This window comes from Spermophilus citellus, assembly GCF_964194105.1.
Source record: "Spermophilus citellus genome assembly, chromosome: 18".
Classification (NCBI taxonomy): domain Eukaryota; kingdom Metazoa; phylum Chordata; class Mammalia; order Rodentia; family Sciuridae; genus Spermophilus; species Spermophilus citellus.
This window is the reverse complement of record NC_138200.1, coordinates 2,749,325-2,768,920: the sequence shown is the minus strand read 5'-3', so window position 1 is coordinate 2,768,920 and position 19,596 is coordinate 2,749,325. Positions and strand designations below refer to the sequence as shown.

At 61.3% G+C, this 19,596-nt stretch overlaps 1 protein-coding gene across 1 annotated transcript; it reads left to right on the top strand.

Annotated features, from left to right (window-relative positions):
* Positions 1 to 8,489: 8,489 nt before the first annotated feature.
* On the top strand, positions 8,490 to 19,596 carry EPS8L1 (EPS8 signaling adaptor L1; the record flags this gene model as incomplete). The annotated part of the gene is given in 21 exon segments (XM_081274092.1): positions 8,490 to 8,582; positions 9,987 to 10,006; positions 10,008 to 10,037; positions 11,067 to 11,107; positions 11,222 to 11,280; positions 11,818 to 11,979; positions 12,272 to 12,421; positions 12,892 to 12,974; positions 13,322 to 13,583; positions 13,856 to 13,982; positions 14,117 to 14,205; positions 14,298 to 14,372; positions 14,465 to 14,613; positions 15,228 to 15,369; positions 15,462 to 15,490; positions 17,471 to 17,603; positions 17,686 to 17,817; positions 18,007 to 18,109; positions 18,288 to 18,462; positions 18,765 to 18,897; positions 18,990 to 19,596. Coding segments are annotated over 21 exon segments (2,274 nt in total). The 3' UTR covers positions 19,077 to 19,596.

Genomic DNA, 19,596 nt, shown 5'->3' with positions numbered 1-19,596 from the left:
GCGGAGCACTCCTGTGGGTGGGAGTGTCAATTACAGCTTCCCCTCAGGCTGACCAGCCTTCTGAGACAAGCCCATCCAGCACAAGTCTGACCCAGCCAGTCCCTGTAGGCATTTATGCTAAGGTGTGGTCAGTCGTTCAGAAAGAAACAGACCTAGGAAAAGCTACCTCACAGCCTTGCCTCTGCCTCATTGCAAGAAGCTAGAATCAAATAAAATCAGCAATGGACCAGCGCTCAATCACTACTTCCAACAATCATTCAGATCGTTCAGCGCCTACTGAGTGCAGTCACTAAGCTAGGCACAGCATTCAGCAGCAAGATAGACAGGTACCTGTCCTCATAGACCCACCTGACACCAAAAGCAAAATGGCACTCATCTATATGTGTTTCTGGACCGACTACCCCCAGCTCATCCGGCTGTGCCCCTGAGTTCCTTCATTTACCCCCAGGGCAAGCTCTGAGCAAGCTGCAGGAGGCTGAGTTACAGGAGCACTGTATATTGTTGGTGCAACAAGAAAAGCCTCCACAGTGCTCTGTGCCGCTCTCTGCCAGGCAGAGTGGTGGGTGGTTCTATTTGATCATCTACATCTTTCCATTGTTCTTGAATGACAGTTTCTTGAGGTGTAGGTGAAACCAGCCCATGACAGGCAGTGAAGGGCGCAATGCAGGAGCCCAGGTGTCCCCTGATAAACAAATATGGTCTCTACATGCGAAGGAATATTCCCAGCCTGATAAGGACATTCTGACACGTGCTATAACATGGTTCATCTTGGAGAAGTGTTGAGTGAGATAAGCCAGTCACTAAAAGGCAAATAGGACCAGGCTCAGTGGCCACTCCTGTAATCCCCATGATGTGGGAGGCTGAGGCAGGAGGATCACAAGTTCAAGGTCAGCTTCAGTAATTTAGTGAGACTCTGTCTCAAAATACAAAAAACAAATAAAAAGAACTGGGGATGTAGCTCAGTGATAGAGCTCCCCTGAGTTCCATTCTTCATACCTAGGAGGAGGAAGAAGAGCAGGAGGAGGAAGAGGAGAAGGAGGAAGAGCAGGAGGAGGAAGAGGAGGAGGAGGAAGAGGAGGAGGAAGAGGAGGAGGAGGAAGAGGAGGAGGAAGAGGAGGAGGAGGAAGAGGAGGAGGAAGAGGAGGAGGAGGAAGAGCAAGAGGAGGAAGAGGAGGAGGAGGGAGAGCAGGAGGAGGGAGAGCAGGAGGAGGGAGAGCAGGAGGAGGAAGAGCAGGAGGAGGGAGAGCAGGAGGAGGGAGAGCAGGAGGAGGAAGAGCAGGAGGAGGAAAGAAAGAATGAAAGAAGGAAAGAAAGAAGAAGAAAAGGAAAGGAAAAGAAACATGTCAAAATGAAATGGAATGGACACCTGTCCACATGCTTCTTCCCTGAGCAGAGCTGTACCCTCCTGGGGCCTGCCCCTCCTCTTCTGCAAACTGGGATCCGGTGTCACTACCTCTAGCGCAGGGGTGGGCAAATGTCTTCTGAAAAGGTGCTATTCAGCTTTGCCAAACTTGTCACTCTGCCACTGTCCCTGGAAGCATCCACATATGCAAAAAATGAGCTTGGCTGTGTTCCAATAAAACTTTATTTATAACAACAAGTGCGTAGAATTTGTTAGATGACATGAAGTGAGTCATGACCAGGACCTAACCCAGAGCGAGTGCAGGAACATTTCTGGCTGTCACCGTGGGTGTTAGAAGGAGGGCGAGGCGTGGAAGTTCCCTGAGCATCTCCCACCTGACTCCCAGACACTCCCAAGCAGCAGGAATGTCTCCTCAGACTCCAGGCAGGGTGCATCCTGGACTATCATTGTCATTGACAAGCTCCTGAGAAGCGCTGGGTGCTGTCCTGGGTGCTGAGAGGGCTCTGCCACCGTCTTTGCTCTTCCATTGTAGACTGCACCCAGCTGCCCCAAAGCAGCTCCTAAAATGAGGGAGTGTCCACACCTTGGGCCCTAAGAGGGGCTGAACTGTGCACACCCCGGAGCTACAGACCAGGGGAGTCCGGCTCTGCAGCCTCCCGCTGCGCTTGAGCTAGCTGCTCTCCTCGGTGCCTCCATCTCCCCGTCCCCGTGGGGACGGCACCGGGGTTGTTAAGAAGCACGGGGGGGGGGGGGGGGGGGGGGGGGGGGGGCTCTTGGACACTCCTGGAACATCACAGGGGTGCAGCTCCATGCTGGCTCTGTGCCAGATTAGGGTTTGTTTGTTTGTTATTTTGTTTGGTTGGGCAGTAGGGATTGAACCTGGGGTGTTTTGACTCTGCTACTTCTCAGCTCTTTTTTTGTTGTTCTTAATTTTTACTTTTAAGTCAGGGTCTCACTAAGTTGCTGAGGCCGGCCTTGAACTTGTAGTCCTCCTGCCTTGGCCTCCTGAGTGGCTGGGATGACAGGATGCACAGGCTCTTGTTGGGTTTGTGGGTTTGTTTTTTATTATTTATTTTGGTTGTAGGTGGACACAGTATCTTTATTTCATTTTTATGTGGTGCTGAGGATTGAACCCAGTGCCTCATGTGTGCCATACGAGTGCTCTACCCATGAGCCACACCCCAGCCCATCTTGTTGGGTTTCTGAGGGTGGTGACAACGTGTATGTCCCAACCGCATGGTTTATGATGTGACCCAGAGCCTCCTCCATGGTGTCCTCTCCCCTTGAGAGCATGCGGGCCAACAGGTGACCATGAAGTAAAGCCCTGTGTCCTCCCAGCCACACCTCGAGAGCCCTTTGCTGGGGTGTGAGAAAGACGCCTACGTGCCCCGGAGCAGCCGTGCTGGACGGTCACTGGGAATCAGATCAGGGGGCCCGGACGCCCGTGCTCCTGACTCCAGCCGTCTGTGTCCCCAGCCCAGGTGCTGCCCCAGCCTCTGGTCAGCCCTCACTGTCGGCCGACGCAGCAGCAGTTGGCTGCTGCACCAAGCCCTGTGCAGGTCGAAGATTCCTGGGAAGGGGACCCGGTCCACTTCTAAAGCCACAGTGTCGGGACAGCCTGCAATATGGTGCAGCAGGGGCCACCGGGTGTTCTGTCCGGATTTTTGTCAGTACAGCCACCAGAGCCACACACTGCACTGCGCTCAGCAGCTGGGAGGAAAGGAGGAGGGCAGGAGGAGAGGGACAAGACAGCAGGAGAGCTAGTGACCTGGCCTGCCAGCTGGGGTACACAGGGGACTGGGGCCCTCTCTAGGAGGCCCGGCGCTCCTGCAGAGAGGGGTGTCAGTCACAGGGAGCTCCAGGTGGTGGGAACAGCCCTGCACAAAGCCTGGGAGATGCAGGAGGAGGCAGAGGTCCCAGAGCGTGGCTTTGTACTGGGGAGCCACAGGAGAGTTTGAGCAATGGAGGGTCCTGAGCAGATGTGTGTTTATAAGAAATTCTTTTTTTCTGGCTAGAACTTGGACTTGAGAGATAAAGGGGATGTAGGAAGGATGTAGGAAGAGCAGCTCCCGAATCAGGGACTTCCCCTCAGGGAAGCCGACTCACTGTTCCCTGGGCCCCGCTCCCCTTCTTGCTCTTTACAGCAGACACATGAGCACCCAGAATAAAGACGAAGTTCCCTGCCTCCTCTGCAGCCAGGTGTGGCCATGCTCTAGATTCTGATCCGTGGCATGTGGGCACTTAAAAGGAATTGATACCTCCCCCTTCCCTCCTTGCTCCTGGCTGGAAGGCAGACGTGATGGCAGGGCTGGAACAGTCACCTCAGTCCTTGGGTTGGAAGCTATACAGTACCCTTCCCTATTGTTTCACACTCCACAGTTTGGGTTACTTCGTCCAAAATTCAAGAAACAAACTATTTATGAGTTTTAAACTGAACATCATCCTGTGCAGCACGATGAAGCCTTGAGCCATCCTGCGCCACCCCGCCCAGGTCGTGAATCCTCCCTTTGTCCAGCACATCCACTCTGTGTCCACTGCCCACCTGTCGGTCCTGGGTAGCTGTCTTGGTTAGCATCACAGAGCTTCAAGGATCTAACTCAATGTCCCCCAACACATTCAGACATGCCAGACAGAAGCCAAGAGCACTTCCTTTAATAAAAGGTCAAAGTTTATCACAGGGGGGGAGAGTAAGTGGGGGCAGAGCAGCCTGCAGGCATCCCTGGGGGCTGGGTCCCAGTGGATTGGGAAGAGTGACATGGGAGGAGCCTGGTCCTAGGTCCGGGAGGTGCTAAGGAGCCCTGAACCTCCAACCCACAAGTACAAGTGTGAGGAATCAACTTCCGCCTGGTTTAAGCATCGGCCAGTGGGGGCCCTGTTAAACCAGAGTCCTCTCTCCCCATCCCAGAGAGCGACAGCACTTAGGCCAAAACATGGGCTGCCCTGGGCCCTTTCCCTGGGTCCTCCAGCTCTTCCGCCAGCAGCACCAGCTCCTGGGGTAGGGTGAAGCCTCCCAGCCTGTCCCTCAGCTCACCCTGCCCTCGCCCCCAGTCCCAGGGCTGATCCCGGCGGGAAGCATCCCTGGTTGATAAAGTAATGGTTGGAGGGTCTATGAAGGACCAGGACACTGATAAGGTCTCACAGCACCTCCCCAAAAGATGCTTACTAACTATGGAGCCAAGGGATGGGGACCCGGCATGTGGGGACGAACCTGCAGCACACCCTGTCCCCCCAGGGGAGCTCAGGTGGGCCTGCGACACTGCTGCTCACAGGGCAAAGCCAGCAGCTCTTCATGAAGCTCAGCCCAGGCCGGGCTTGCCTCAGGGGGATGCATGTGCTGGCACCCCCCCCCCAGGCCTCCCCAAGCCCTTCAAGGTCCAGCAGGACGGAGCAGTATTCCAGGTTCAGGGACCGGAGAGGCATGAGCCTTGGGGAGAGAGAACCCACAGCCGGCTCACTGTGGGGCCATCACTAAGGAATCGGAAATTCAGTGAGCCCTGCGCCTGGCTAGCAGCGTGTGCACTGGGACTGTGACACGGTGACATTGTCGGTAGGAAACACACTGCAAGCGTTTTGGGTACAGTGACATCAGGTCCGCTCAGTCAGCGCCACGGGAAAAGCCAGGAGACGGGGAGGGGCAGGCCGACTGCCCCCGTGAGCTGGCGGCCTTGGGGTGTGGCCGGTGTGTGTGTGTGGGGGGGGGTTCCTGCGTTCTTCTTCCCTAAGCCCGAATCCCGAATCTGGTCTCCAGCCTGGGCCTGGAGACCCCCTGGAGGAGACGCACGTCGGGGGTCAGCCGTTGGCCGCTGGGGGAAGGCAGGCCCGGGAGGGGCGGCGGCCTGCGGTGGTGCAGACGTTTTGGGACCTGCCCGGGGCTGCGGCTGCCCACACCGTGACCTGCCCAGTGGTGGGCACCAAGACGGCACCGGGCGAGGACTGCGGGAGGAGCGCGCTCCCGGTCACCTCGGCCACCCGCGTGTGCGCCCGGTTTCCTTGGCCCGCCACCCGCACACCCTCCCCGCAGCCCCGAAGGCGGTCCCAGGACGCGCGCCCACTTTAGAGAGGAAGAAACTGAGGCGCGGGGCGCGCGAGAAGGCACCGGCACCCTGCGCCGCCCGCCGCCCCGGGAGCCCGAGGCTCGGGTTTCAGGAAGGGGCTGCCAGGCCGCCCCACCCTCGTCCCTCCCAGAGAACAAACAGCCACCAGCCCGGCCGGTTCCAGACCCACCCTGGAGCAGCTGCCCCCGCCCTCGGCGGTCTCCGGGGAAGGGGAACCTGTCCCCAGCGCTCGCTCGGCGAACCAGCCGGTTCCGCGCGCCGCCTGAATGACCTCGGCCACCAAGGCAGCCGCCTTTGTCTCCACCCCGCCGGAGCCTGCTGACGTGCCCCACGTCACCTCTGCCTCCCCACCAGCTCCAAGCCCAGCTGCTCACTGGCCGCCCTGACCACCGGCCCCAGGAGCGGCTCCTGCCCTCCCGCACTGTCCCTTCACTGTTCCCTCCAGAGCCCTACGGTATCCCAAGTCTTGTCATATCTTCTGTTTATCTCCCATGTCCCCACCACACCGGCGGTGACAGTATCACGGGCCCCAGCTTCCTCCTCCTCCTCGCAGCCTAAGTGTTTGTTTCTACATGACTTCAAGACTCCGCACAGGCCACTCCCAAGGCTTAGAGTGCATCTTTACATCTTCCTTGGAGAACTCCTATTCATCCCTCAAAACCCTGTCCAGATTTCACAACCGAAAACGGCTTCTTTCACTGGACTCCCCCTCTCCACCACCTGCCCCCCCACACACACGCACAGCCTGCAAGGCCACATCAAAGGCTTCCTCTGGGGACACACAGTGCCTGGAACCTCTCTATGACTGCACGCATCACCATGAATCATGACTGCCAATGTCAGCAGGGTCCATCTCCTCAATAAGACTTTCTTTTTGAGGACAGATGGTGAGACACTTAGGTGTGGGAGCTGCGCATTGAATGACTGTTGGATGTACACACAGGGTGAGCCCGCGCCTCCGGAGGCCCAGCCCCCATGCTGCACAGCCCCCCACAACAGCCACCCCGCCATTTGCTGCGGACTCCTCAGCAAAGCCAAGCGTCTCTGAGACGGTGGGGTGTAGGTGGGCTAGTGGAAGAGAGGGTGGGTTCAGACAGGACACCCAGCGGACACCAATCCAGCTCCCTGTGACAGGCACCACCTTGGGAAGGAGCCAAACGCAGACCCGCACTGTGCATCCTCAGGACGGAGGCCGCAGAGGCTAGAAGGGAACTCTGAGGGCACAGACCCCTGGGGGTCTCCAGCACAGAGTCACACCTCCTCCGTCAGACAGACTGCTCAAAGGTGGGGACCCTGGTATTTCAGAACCACACCCCGTGGTTTGGAGGAGGGAGGGGCCACTTCTGCGGCCACAGAAGGGGGAGGAGGCTTCTGGCCTGGTGAGGGCGGAGTCTCAGGTTTCGCTCTCACAGGCTGCTCCAGAGAGCTGGCCACCCATGGGTCCAGGGGGCCCGGGGCCTCCTCTGCTGCCCCCCTGCAGAGGAGCTAGCCCCATGGTCCCTCCTCCCTCAGACCAGAGCCCTGGCTCATACCAAGGACCCCAAGAGACACTTTCTCCATCTGCACATGGAAAAGGGGGCAGGCTCAGCTAATCCTGCCTTTATGTCACAGCCCAGGGCCTCTGTGACCCTGGGGGACCGCAGCGTCCACCCTGAGTCCATGTGGTCTCCTCTGTGTGTGGAGTGAGAGGTGGGTGATTCTCCTCTCCTAGAGCCCCACCCCTGACAGGACGGAGCTCAGAAGGCATTCAGGGCACACGTGTGACAGGAGACCTGACCCTGCTGGCTCTGCTGCACACCCCCCACCCTGGGGACAGAGTCGGACCTCCCTCCTTTGCTCAGGCAGAGGCAGGGTCTGGAGCGCTCCCACCCTCTGGGCCCCCTCGGCTGTCAAACTCACCCTTGGGTGCAGCCTGCTGGGCGCCTCTGATGGCCCTTTGTGCCCCCTTACAGCACAGGAGGGAAGAAAGGCCGTGGTCCCCATGGCCGCCGCCCTCTGCCAGGACAGTGCTGAGAGCTCTGGGGACTCTCATCCCGTCCTCGCTGGTGGCAATCCCACTCTGCAGTGGGGACTGAGGCGCAGAGCGGTGACGCAGCTTGCCCGGGTCGGGTCGCAGAGAGGCAGCCCAGGTAGCACCAAAGCATGCAGGTCCCACGGGTGTGGCGGGGTCAGCCCCTGCTCCACGCGCCAGCTGTGACAGGGACAGACCACTCGCCTCTGCGTGCCTCGGCCTCCCCACGCAGCGGCAGAGCACGCAGTGGGATGGCACACCCCTGTCCATCATGTCCTGAGACAGGAGCTGCTGGCTCCGACGTCACCGAGCAGCAGGCGCAGCCAGGACCAGGGCCTCACCCGCACTTACACCCGCCCCGCATTGGGTCTCTCTGGGTTCTTTCCTCGCCGTCGACTGGGGGCAACAGGAGCTTTGTGGTTTCCCGCATCACCAGCGCAGACCCCGGAGTCCAGGTGTGCTGGGTGAAGGAGCACTGCACGCCACAGAGGCTGTCCCTCCCTGACCCCACAGTCACCGGGCAGCGCTGGGGCAGGTCTGAGGGTGGGAGTGTGCCCTGCTGCGTCCCTTCCCTCCAGGCTGCTTCCTCAGCTCCCGAGGGTACCCCGTCCCGGGTGCTGGGGACAAGTGAGGTTGGCGTGGCCAGGCGTGGGGTCCAGGCTCAGCTCTTAGGCCTGAGACCCACAGGTTCCAGGGACGTACCTGGAGCCTGTTGGGCACAAGGGCACTTAATGACCTAACTCTTAAGATCCTCGTCACATGTCACATGAGGGTTATTGAGGGAAATTTCCAAAGAAAGAGGGCAGGGTGGTGGGGTGAGGGCCCAGGGGGGACAGACAGGAGGCATCTGGGCCAGCGACAGGGCCGTGAGACCGTGGCCCTGGGCACTCCCTTGCCCCCCTGCCCTCTGACCCCCTGGCCGGCAGTGCCACAAGCTGCTGCCCTCCCTGGGGCCAGCATCCTCCAGGGCCAGGTGGACTGCTAAGGAAGCGGAGCTCTGAAGAACAGCCAGGAACTGGACGCTGGTTGTGATTGTTGAGGTCACTGTTGTGCTGCTACAATGGGCACAGTCTCCGGGCTTCCCCAGGCCATCCCAGCCCCCTCCCGGGACAGTCTGCAGCCCCGCCCAGGCCACCTCAGCGGGCAGTGCCAGGTGAGCAGCTCAGGTATGCAGAGGCGGAAGGCCAGGGAGGGAGCAGGAGGTGGGGCCTGAGACTGGAAGGGAGAGAGGCTGAGGGCTCAGAGCACGGCAGAGCCTGACCGAGCAGGTAGGGAGGCCTGAGCCCTGCAGAGCTGGGCCTGGACCCTGGGTCTGAGGGAGGAGGCTGGGCCTGGACCCCTGGGTCTGAGGGAGGAGGCTGGTCCTGGACCCTGGGTCTGAGGGAGGAGGCTGGGCCTGGACCCTGGGTCTGAGACCCTGGGTCTGAGGGAGAAGGGCTGGGGCTGGACCCTGGGTCTGAGGGAGGAGGCTGGGCCTGGACCCTGGGTCTGAGGGAGGAGGCTGGAACTGGACCCTGGTTCCTAGGGAGGAGGCTGGGCCTGGACCCTGGGTGTGAGGGAGGAGGCTGGAACTGGACCCTGGTTCCTAGGGAGGAGGCTGGGCCTGGACCCTGGGTCTGAGGGAGGAGGCTGGAACTAGACCCTGGGTCCTAGGGAGGAGGCTGGGCCTGTGCCCTGGGTCTGAGGGAGGAGGCTGGGCCTGGACCCCTGGGTCTGAGGGAGGAGGCTGGGCCTGTGCCCTGGGTCTGAGGGAGGAGGCTGGGCCTGGACCCTGGGTCTGAGACCCTGGGTCTGAGGGAGAAGGGCTGGGGCTGGACCCTGGGTCTGAGGGAGGAGGCTGGGCCTGGACCCTGAGTCTGAGGGAGGAGGCTGGAACTGGACCCTGGTTCCTAGGGAGGAGGCTGGGCCTGGACCCTGGGTCTGAGGGAGGAGGATGGTCCTGGACCCTAGGTCTGAGGGAGGAGGCTGGAACTGGACCCTGGTTCCTAGGGAGGAGGCTGGGCCTGGACCCCTGGTTCCTAGGGAGGAGGCTGGGCTTGGACCCTGGGTCTGAGGGAGGAGGCTGGCCTAGACCCCTGGGTCCTAGGGAGGAGGCTGGGCCTGGACCCCTGAGTCTGAGGGAGGAGGCTGGGCCTGTGCCCTGGGTCTGAGGGAGGAGGCTGGGCCTGGACCCCTGGGTCTGAGGGAGGAGGCTGGGCCTGTACCCTGGGTCTGAGGGAGGAGTCTGGGCCTGGACCCCTGGGTCTGAGGGAGGAGGCTGGGCCTGGACCCCTGGGTCTGAGGGAGGAGGCTGGGCCTGGACCCCTGGGTCTGAGGGAGGAGGCTGGGCCTGTGCCCTGGGTCTGAGGGAGGAGTCTGGGCCTGGACCCCTGGGTCTGAGGGAGGAGGCTGGGCCTGTGCCCTGGGTCTGAGGGAGGAGGCTGGGCATGGACCCTGGGTCTGAGGGAGGAGGCTGGGCCTGGACCCCTGGGTCTGAGGGAGGAGGCTGGGCCTGTGCCCTGGGTCTGAGGGAGGAGGCTGGGCTGGTCAGGAGGCTTACGTCTCTGTGGGCTCCCAGGTGCCTCCAGGCGGCTGCAGCTCCCCCCTCCAGCACCATGAGCACCCCTGGGTAAGTGTCCCCCGGACCCCAACCCTCCACACCTGCCACAGCTGCGGGCCCTTCTGCAGCAGCCGGGCCAGACTCAGGGGAAAGCCAGAGCCACATCCCTCTGTGTCCAGCCCTGGCCAGGCACAGACAGCCGTGTCCATGCTCAGCCGTGGGTGACCTGCAGAGGGACTTCGCCCACTTGAGCCCAGCCCCTCTCTGTGAAGCGGACAGTGTTGAGGACTGACAGAGTGACGCTGACAGAGTGACCCCTTGCAGGACCCTCCGGGGACTGCCGCTGCCTCTCAGGATCTTGTCCCACACAGGTTGCACCCTTGAGCCTCCTGCAGTGAGCAGGGACAGCCAGGGGACGTCCCGGCCATGAGAAGTAGCGAGCTCTGCAGCTCGGGGTATCACACTGGCGGCTGACCGGCAGCAGGGAGCAGGACATGGGTCTCTCCGTCCCCCTGGCCCCCTGCCCCAGTTGGCATTCCTGTGGCAGTGACTTGGAGAGGGGCTGGGCCGGGAGGAAATGGAGCAGCAGGGCCCTGGGAGGAGCCTGACTGTTGGGGTGACAGGGAGGCCTGTGTCTGCTGCAGGTGCTGCTTGTGTGGTTGTATCATTCCCACGTATTGAGCAACTACTGTGTCCCAAAGTCCCTTGCATCACTGTAACACGGATGTCATGGTGACTGAGCTGCACCTCCTCCCCTGCCTCCCTGACTGCACCTTCCCAGAGCCCTGCAGGTGGATGCTCTCCTACACAAGGGAACTGAGGCAGGAGAGACCAGTCCCTGCCCAGGATCTAGGGCAAGGAAGTAGCACAGAGGACTGGAACCCAGGTCTTCATGACCCCAGAGACTACACTCCCTGTCCCGGCCCACTACCACCTACCTGACTTCTTAAAACCAACCTTGGTCCTGCCCTTCCCTGCCTAATACCCACCATGGCTCCCCATTGCCCCCACAATGAAGTCCTTGCTGCCCTGCCTGCCATTCTTCCAGAATCTCCTCCCAACTCCCACAGTCCCTCTCACCCCACTTTTCTTCACCAGCCCAGAAGCTGCCCCCAAGCCGAGTGCCAAGTCTATCTACGGTGAGTGTGGGGTCAAAAAGAACTAGAGTTCCTGGGAGAGGAGGACTGGGGGCCCAGACCTCTGGGTCTGAGGAGGGGGCTGGGCTCCCATCCTGGCGCCTCCCCTCCCCGCAGAGCAGAGAAAGCACTACTCCACCGTGGTGATGGCTGATGTTTCCCAGTACCCTGTCAATGTGAGTCTGGGGTCTGTTTGCACAGGGCTCTTCTGGGGAAAATGTGACTATACAGATAGGGCAGTCAAAGAGCAGGGTCATCCAGCAGGAAAAAGTCCTCTAGTCACCCACAAAGTGGGCTTTCTGCAGTGGCCTCAGACATTAGTTAGTCATGGGCCTCAGCTCCATCAGATCTGCTGACTTTACCTGTGACCAGCTCTTGTGCTGGACTCAGGGACTACGAGCCGCAATGTGGATGAGAGAGGGTAGATGGCGCCAGAGTCCGGAGTGCCAGGGCTCTAATGGGAGGGACACCAGAGGAGGCCTTTACAGGGACTCGCTGTCCCTCCGACTTGGGGAGAAGACAGCCCCCGGTGCTAGCCTCCGAGGAAAGAGGCGCCGCGGCTCTGGGTGGCTGGGTGGCGAGCCACTGGGGCGCAGGCGCTCCGGGAAGGCTTCCCGGAGGAGTGGTTAGCCTCAGGCTGGCAGGGTGGCTCCCGCGGGCTCCGCCCACCCGACCTCATTCCGGGACTCAGCTGGCTCTTTGTGGGGTGCCAGCACCTGGTGACGTTCTGCCTGGGCGAGGAGGATGGCGTGCACACCGTGGAGGATGCCTCCAGGAAGCTGGCCGTCATGGACAGCCAGGGCCGTGTCTGGGCACAGGAGATGCTACTTCGAGTGTCCCCTGACCGCGTCACCCTGCTGGACCCAGTCTCCAAGGTGCCAGGGGGCACATGGGTGGGGAAAGTGGAGGGGCCGAGCCTGCGGAGACACGGAAAGCTTGCCCCTGGGGCTTCAGGGTCTGAGTGTGAATCTGGGCTCCCACATGTCCCTCCTCTGGGAACTGAGGCGCAAGGCCCCGCCCCTTTTCTGGCCATCCCTATTAAATGGGGTTGTTATCCCTAATCCCGTTACCTCTTGAGCCAGCTCCGGCACCAACTGGGCACTGATGTCACCAGTTGATAGTATTATCTACCAGGGCCTCAGTGTACCCCGCCGTCCCCCCTCACAGGAAGAGCTGGAGTCTTACCCACTGGGCGCCATCGTGCGCTGCGACGCGGTGGTGCCACGGGGCCGGAGCCGCTCGCTGCTGCTCCTGGTGTGTCAGGAGCCCGAGCGGGCGCAGCCAGACGTGCACTTCTTCCAGGGCCTGCGCCTGGGGGTGAGTCCCAGTCGAGGCAGAAATGGGCGGGGTCTCTAGGTGATGGGGCGGGGCCTGGAGCAAAGGTGGGGCAGGGGTCCCGGGAAGCGGGGCGTGACCTGAGCCCGAGGCCCTGGGAGGGAGTGGTGTTTGCAGACAGGTTGATTTCTGGACCAAGACCGGACCAGAGCGTGAGATGGAGAGTGAGGCTGAGGGCTCACGTATTCAGAGGGTCTGGGGAGTAGCCAGAAGGAGGATGCTGGGCGATGTGGTCCAGGACGAAGAGCCGGACTGGTCTCCACGGCTGGGTCGTGGACGAGGGCAGGGACAGACTTTGGGCGAGAATTCGAGTCCAGGCGTGGACGTGCGTGGGTCCACAGGCGTGAGCGACTGCAGCGGGGACCAGGGCTGAGCAATTAAAGTCCATGGCGAGACCTGGGAGGGCAGCGGCTGGGGCGTGGGGAGGCATAGCCTGACAGCATGATTGACAGGCCGAGCTGATGCGAGAGGACATCCAAGGGGCTCTGCACAATTACCGCTCAGGCCGCGGGGAGCGCCGGGCAGCAGCGCTCAGGTGAGCGAGCTGGACTAGAAGCACCGGAGGGAGGGCTGGGTTCTCTGGGGAGCGGATGTCCCCTTTCTGGGCCTGTTTCCTCATCCAAGAAATGAGCTGCTACCAACAAGGAGCAGAACGAGGGTTGAATGGAGTCTAGCAAACCCTGGTCAGGCCCTGCGCGGGCCTCCCAGGGCCCTCTCCAGGGTTCTGCTTTCGCCTTTCCCGCCCGTTTCGCTCCGCCTGTCAGCTGTCTCCCTATGAGATGCCAAGCCTGGGTTGGACTCCTTGCGGCCTCAATGTCCTCGACTCCACCGCCCCCGTCCCTTCGGTTGGTCCAGCCTCAGTTTCCCCTTCTCCTTCCGCAGGGCCACGCAAGAGGAGCTGCAGCGCGGCCCCTCGCCCGCCGCCGAGACCCCGCCCCTGCAGCGCCGCCCGTCGGTCCGCGCGGTGATGGGCACTGCGGAGCCAGCCGCGGGCCAAGGGCGACCCCGGGTGGAGCCTATTCCGGAGGTGGAGGCCACGGCAAGGCCGGCCCCGGAGCGCACCGCCTGCGTCGCTGACCCGGCCTCGCCAGACCTGGGCCCCCGCGGTCCTGAGCTGGCAGGTTTGCAGGCCGAGAGAGAAGTGGTGAGTGGCTCCCACCAGCCCGCAGACTGGGGGCCCAGACGTCAATCAAACTCCTGGGGTGGGGGCTGGGGAAACGTCTGGGATCCAGGAGGCTGGCTGTGGAGGTGGGGAGCTGGGTTCTTGGAGGTGACCAGAATGCTGGAGCGGCCACCTGCGGTTTCGGTCGGGAACTGGCCTGGCCTGATGCGTGTCCAGGCGCAGGGCTAGAGCGCCTCCGCCCGGGTGAACGTCTGGGATCCAGGAGCCCACGCGGCTCCCTCCTCCTCCCGCAGGACATCCTGAACCACATTTTCGACGACGTGGAGACCTTTGTATCGAGGCTTCAGAAGTCGGCAGAGGCCGCCCGTGTGCTGGAGCACCGCGAACGCGGCCGCAGGACGCGGCGCCGGGCGGCCGGGGGTAAGGGGCGCCCGCCCGCCGGGTGGGACTATCTCCCGCGGGGGCTCCCTCTGCCTCCGGCCTGGTCCACTTCTCACGGTACCCGCTGGTGTCTGTCCCTGTGCCCTCAACCCCGCGCCTGTCCGCACCCACAGAGGGCCTGCTGACGCTGAGGGCCAAGCCGCCCTCGGAGGCCGAGTACACCGACGTGCTTCAGAAAATCAAGTACGCCTTCAGCCTGCTGGTGAGGACGCGTCCGCCCCTGGGCTTCTCGGGGCCAGGGGACAGAGACCCTGACTCGCCCATGCTCTAATGCCAACGGCCCTCCTCCCCCAGGCCCGGCTGCGCGGGAACATCGCCAACCCCTCCTCCCCAGAGCTGCTGCACTTTCTGTTCGGACCCCTGCAGATGGTGAGGCTGCTCCCAAGGCCGCAGGCCCCCAGCAGGAGGAGTCGGGTTGGACTCAGAGGGGTGGATGGCATGCCCACTCCTGCGTCCTGCAGATTGTGAACACGTCTGGGGGCCCTGAGTTCGCCAGCAGTGTGAGGCGGCCGCATCTGACATCCGAGGCGGTGGCGCTGCTTCGGGACAGTGTGACTCCCGGTGAAAACGCTCTCTGGACCTCGCTGGGGGACTCGTGGACCCGCCCGGGGTTGGTGCAGGGCTGGAGGGCAGAGGTCGTGGGGACTGGGAAGAAGGGGGGCCAGAGAGGGTTGGAGATGGGGCTCAAACAGGAGGGTAAAGAGGTTAATGAGGGCCCGCACTTAGGGCAAATGCTACATCCGATTGGAGAAAAAGCTAAAAAATTAGAGTGCAGGAGAGGTTTAAGCTCTAGCCAGACTACTGGGTTGGAACAAAAGGAGGATTTAGAGGAATAACACAAGGCGAGGGCGGGGCTTAGGTGATGGGGAGGGACTACACGGGGAGGCGGGACTTAAGGGAGGTGAGGCCCACAGATTTGAAGCGTGGATGAAGTCTAGTCCTGGGGTATTAGGGGTAGGGGCAGAGCCTGAGACCCAGCTTGGGTCAAAGGGCAGGATGAAAGTAGCTAGAGGTTTCGGGTTGGAACCAGAGGTGAGAGGAGCCGACGGAGCCTTAGAGTGGGATCAACGTGTTTAGAAACATATTTGAAGTCACTTAGAGACGGGGTGGGGTTAGAGTCCTCACGACAGAGCGAGGCTCAGGGGAGGGGAAGTTAGGAGGTCGATGACACTAAGTCCCAGCGGACCGAGATTACCTGAGCCACCGGCCCTTTCCTGGTCGCAGGCTGGAGCTGCCCCTGGAGGAGGGACCCCCATACAGCCCCGAGTTCTACAATGGCTGGGAGCCCCCAGCCACTGACCCTCAGGGCCGCGCTTGGGAGGACCCAGTGGAGAAACAGCTGCAGCACGAGAGGCGGCGCCGGCAGGTAAGACTGGGGCTGCCCGCGGAGCCAGGCAGCGGGCGGACCCGGTTGGGAACTCCGCGCCCCCCCTGACCCGGCTCTCTTACTTCCTGCAGCAAAGCGCTCCCCAGCTTGCTGTCAATGGGTGAGTGTCCGCTCCGGGCCTGGGAAAGGGGGTCCCGAAGGGGTGCGGCCCGGGGTTCCCAGCGCTGACCCCGCCCCCTTTTCTTTTTCCTTGTCTTCCTGGCTCTTCGCAGGTGGGTGAGGTGGTGACAAGATGGGGCTGGGACGGGGTGGGGCAGCAGGGAGGGTTGGGGTGGGTCCCAGGGAAGAGGGAGGCCCAGAGTCCTGGGGCTAAGGGAGGAAGGGGCTGGGAATGGGTATGTCCAAGAGGTTAGGCCCCTGGGTCCTCAAAAGGCCAGGAAAACGCAGTTGGGCTCTCCCGGGCCTGGGGAGCGTTCATGTCTGGGTTTCTAGAGGACAGGGCCCTGGGTATTAGAGGGAAGAGGCTGGGGATTAGACATACGGGTTTGGAAGAACTCAGGTCTGGTGCTTGGGGGGGAGCCAGGTGGGGCTTCAGGGGCTCTAGGGAAGTTTCTGGGGAAGTCAGGAAGTGGTGGTATCTCTGGGTCTCAGGCAGAGACAAAGACAGGGGGATTGGACCTTGGGTTTCCCAAAAGTCTTAAATTAATAGTCAAGTCCTGGAGGTGTAGACTTAGAGATTCGGTGGGGGGGGGGCTAAAACGTGAGGAGATTGAAGCTTGAGACCTGGACTCTGGATCCTTGGGAATTAAAGAAGTAGGGGTCCAAAGTCATGGTTCTACAAAACTCTGGGGTCTCAGAGTCTTGGGTCCCAGGGGAGGAAAGACCAGAACTCGAAGGTCTTTGGGCAAGTACTGGGCAGACTGGAGGAAACCACGTGGATGAGAGGGCGGTGAGGCTCAAGATGACGGGGGTCTGGGTGAGGGCCAGGGCAGAGGGTCTCAGCAGGGACAGCATGCTGGGAGCCGCCAGCCCCACACAGGGGGTGCCGCGGCCCAGAAGACCCCCCCTCTTCCCTGCACAGGTAGGCCTGATCCGGGTTGAGGTCCCTCTCACTAGGGGTCATATCCAACCTGTCCCCAGCTGCCTGGTGTCGCAGTTGCCCTCCTCCCCCACCATGCTTCTAAATCTTGAACTCAGCACCTCCAGCTCTTCCCTTACCTTCTCAGCCTCGAGTTCTTTGTAAGGAAAAATGATCAGCCCTCCGTGGAAGGGTGAAGTCTGTGATATATCAGCTGGCAAAGAGCCCAAGGCTAGCCCAGCTCCATTCAGGCCCACTGCACACACAGCGGACAGTTACCAAGGCTGACTGCCTGGGGTCAGATGGTGGGGGGGTACTGGGGATTGAACTCAGGGGCATTCGACCATTGAGCCCCATCCCCAGCCCTATTTTGCAATTTATTTAGAGACAGGGTCTTACTGATTTGCTTAGTGCCTCACTCTTACTGAGGCTGGCTTTGAACTCATGATCCTCCTGCCTCAGCCTGCGGGCGGAGCTGCTGGGATTACAGGCGTGCACCACCATGCTCGGCTCAGCCTTATCTCTCTTGCTCCCTAACCTTTACATCACTGTGCCTCAGCCTCCTCACCTGTAAAAGCAGAGATAATGAGGTCCCTGGGGAAGGAAGGAACCCAGGGAGGTCCAGATTCATGGTTCTACCAAGGTGGTCAGGAGGATCAATCAGCTTTATCTGTAACAGACTTTGCACAGTATGTTGCACGTGGGGCTATGTAAGTGTTTGCAATCGTTTTTACTGCTCATGAGCTATCATGATACCTATGGATACCCAGTACCTATGGATGCTCAATAAATAGCAGCTGTTCCTAACCATGTGTTCTGAGCCTGGCTGTTCTCACCTATATGGTGAGAGATGATATACCCACACCATATGCTCACAGCCAGGCAAGAAAAGGAGCACAATATATTTGAGTCATTATCCCCATTTCAGATCTCCATTAACATTATTAACCTGGCCCTGCTGCGACCCCTGCTTGGCTCTAACCCAGCTCACACCAGCACCTTACTGCGCAGACCAGCAGGGCTGGCTGCCTCCTGATCTCCAACCCTTCCAACTCTCCTCAGTCACCAAGAACCAGAGCTGCAAGCTGAGCCCCAGCAGGAGCCGGAGCCAGCAGGAAAGTGGGTCCTGTGTAATTATGACTTCCAGGCCCGCAACAGCAGTGAGCTGTCCGTCAAGCAGCAGGATGTGCTGGAGGTGAGAGGTGTGGGGATCTGCAGGGCCAGGCCAGCAGGAGCTGCAGACCCAGACCCATAAACTCCTCCTCACACCCACCCAGGTCCTGGATGACAGGCGCAAGTGGTGGAAGGTGAGGGACCAACAGGGCCAAGAGGGATATGTGCCCTATAATATCCTGACACCCCACCGAGGACCCCAGAGGGACCACAGCCAAAGCCCTGCCCGAAGCCTGGTGAGTTGGAGCAGACTTGGGTCTCCCTGGAGGAGAAGCTGGGGCTGGATTCTGGGTCCTGGGAGGGAGGAACTGGGTGTCAAGGGTACTGGTGGATGAGGTGATGAGGTTCACACGTGTGTCTCCAGAGGGGAAAGGCGGGGACTCTGAGTCTCCTCCCTGACTCGGGTACCTCCTCTCATCCTCTAGGAGCACAGCACTCCCCCTCCCCCTCCAGCCCCGGCTCCTGCTCCGGGTAGGCCCCACTGGGACAGCTGCGACAGCCTCAACAACTTGGACCCCAGTGAGAAGGGTGAGTGGTGGGGCATCCCCTCCTGGGAGCGCCCCTCCCGGGAGCAGATCTAGGCGTGGCTTTCCTGGTAGGGAAACCGAGACTAAGAGCAAAGGGACTCTCCACCCACCCTGGGGACCCTAGAAGGCCAGATGCGGCCCAGCAGCCCTCTCGCTGAGTCCCAGTATCCCTCCTGCAGAGAAATTCTCCCAGATGCTGAGTGTCAACGAGGAGCTGCAAGCGCGCCTCGCCCAGGGCCGCGCGAGCCCGGGCCGAGCAGCCCCGGGTCCCCGCGCGCAGGAGCCGCAGCTCAGCCGGGACTCAGACGCCGGCAAAGTCCGCGCCTGGCTGCAAGCCAAAGGCTTCAGTTCGGGGTGAGTGGGGTCCGGCCTGCTGGGCCCGGCGGGGAGCGTGCGAACTTGGGGAGCAGGGGTGGCCCTTGGCGAGATCTGGTGGGATGGCCGAACGACCAGCTGCAGTTAGCCTGTTTCCCAGGCTGCGGTTGGAATTCCCAGGGAAGCCTCGCCCCAGAGGGCGCGCTGTGGTTGGTGGGTGGGGACTTCGGCAGTGCTGGCCCCGGTGGAGCTAGAAGGCTACTCTTGTGGGGAGGCGGGGCTGGAGGGGCTGGATTGTGATTGGCTGAAAGGCCTGACCGCGCCTCGCCGCCCTCGCTCAGGACCGTGACCGCGCTGGGCTTACTGTCCGGCGCGCAGCTTTTCTCGTTGGAAAAAGAAGAGTTGCGGGCGGTGAGCCCTGAGGAGGGGGCGCGCGTGTACAGCCTGCTAAAGGTGCAGCGTGCGCTGCTGGAGGTGAGCCTAGCCCGGGCTGCGACTGGGCCCGGCGGGGGGGGAGGCACGGAGTGCTGGGACGCCAAGGACCTGATTTCCACCCCTTTCTCCAGGACAAAGAGAAGGTGTCAGAGCTGGAGGCAGTGATGGAGAAGCAGAAGAAGAAGGTGGAAGGCGAGATGAAAACGGAGATCATCTGACCCTTCGGGGGGCCCTTAGCAAAAAAAAAAACGAGACAGCGTTTTCCCACGCCCTGCGGGAGGGCGCTGGACTTCCCCATCGGTGGAAGAGATTCCCTGAAGCACGCGGACCCAGTCCGGCCCTGGTCTCTCCTGCCCGGGTGGACAGACTGGACAGTCCTTGCTGAAGTTCCTCCTGAGCCCCCAGGAGTCGGGAGGGAGTAGATGGACAGCAGGGAGAGCTCTTGGGCCACTGGAGAGGGAACACCCTGGAGAGGGCGCCCCTGAGCACGGCATTGTCACATGCAGCCCGGTCTATAAACAGCCTCTTCTAAGCAGGCAGTGTCCCCTCTCTAACTGGCTCCAGGGACCCACCCTCATCAGTCACGAGAGGCCCGGAATCTAGGCGATGTCCCACGTTCAGTTTCTCTCTGAACCCTCTGCTCCGTAGCAGGGGCTCCTTCTGACCTCCTCGCCTCCAGTCTGTCCTCCAGCTTGCCCAGGAGCATCTTCCAAGCACCTGTCTCTGGCTCAACATCCA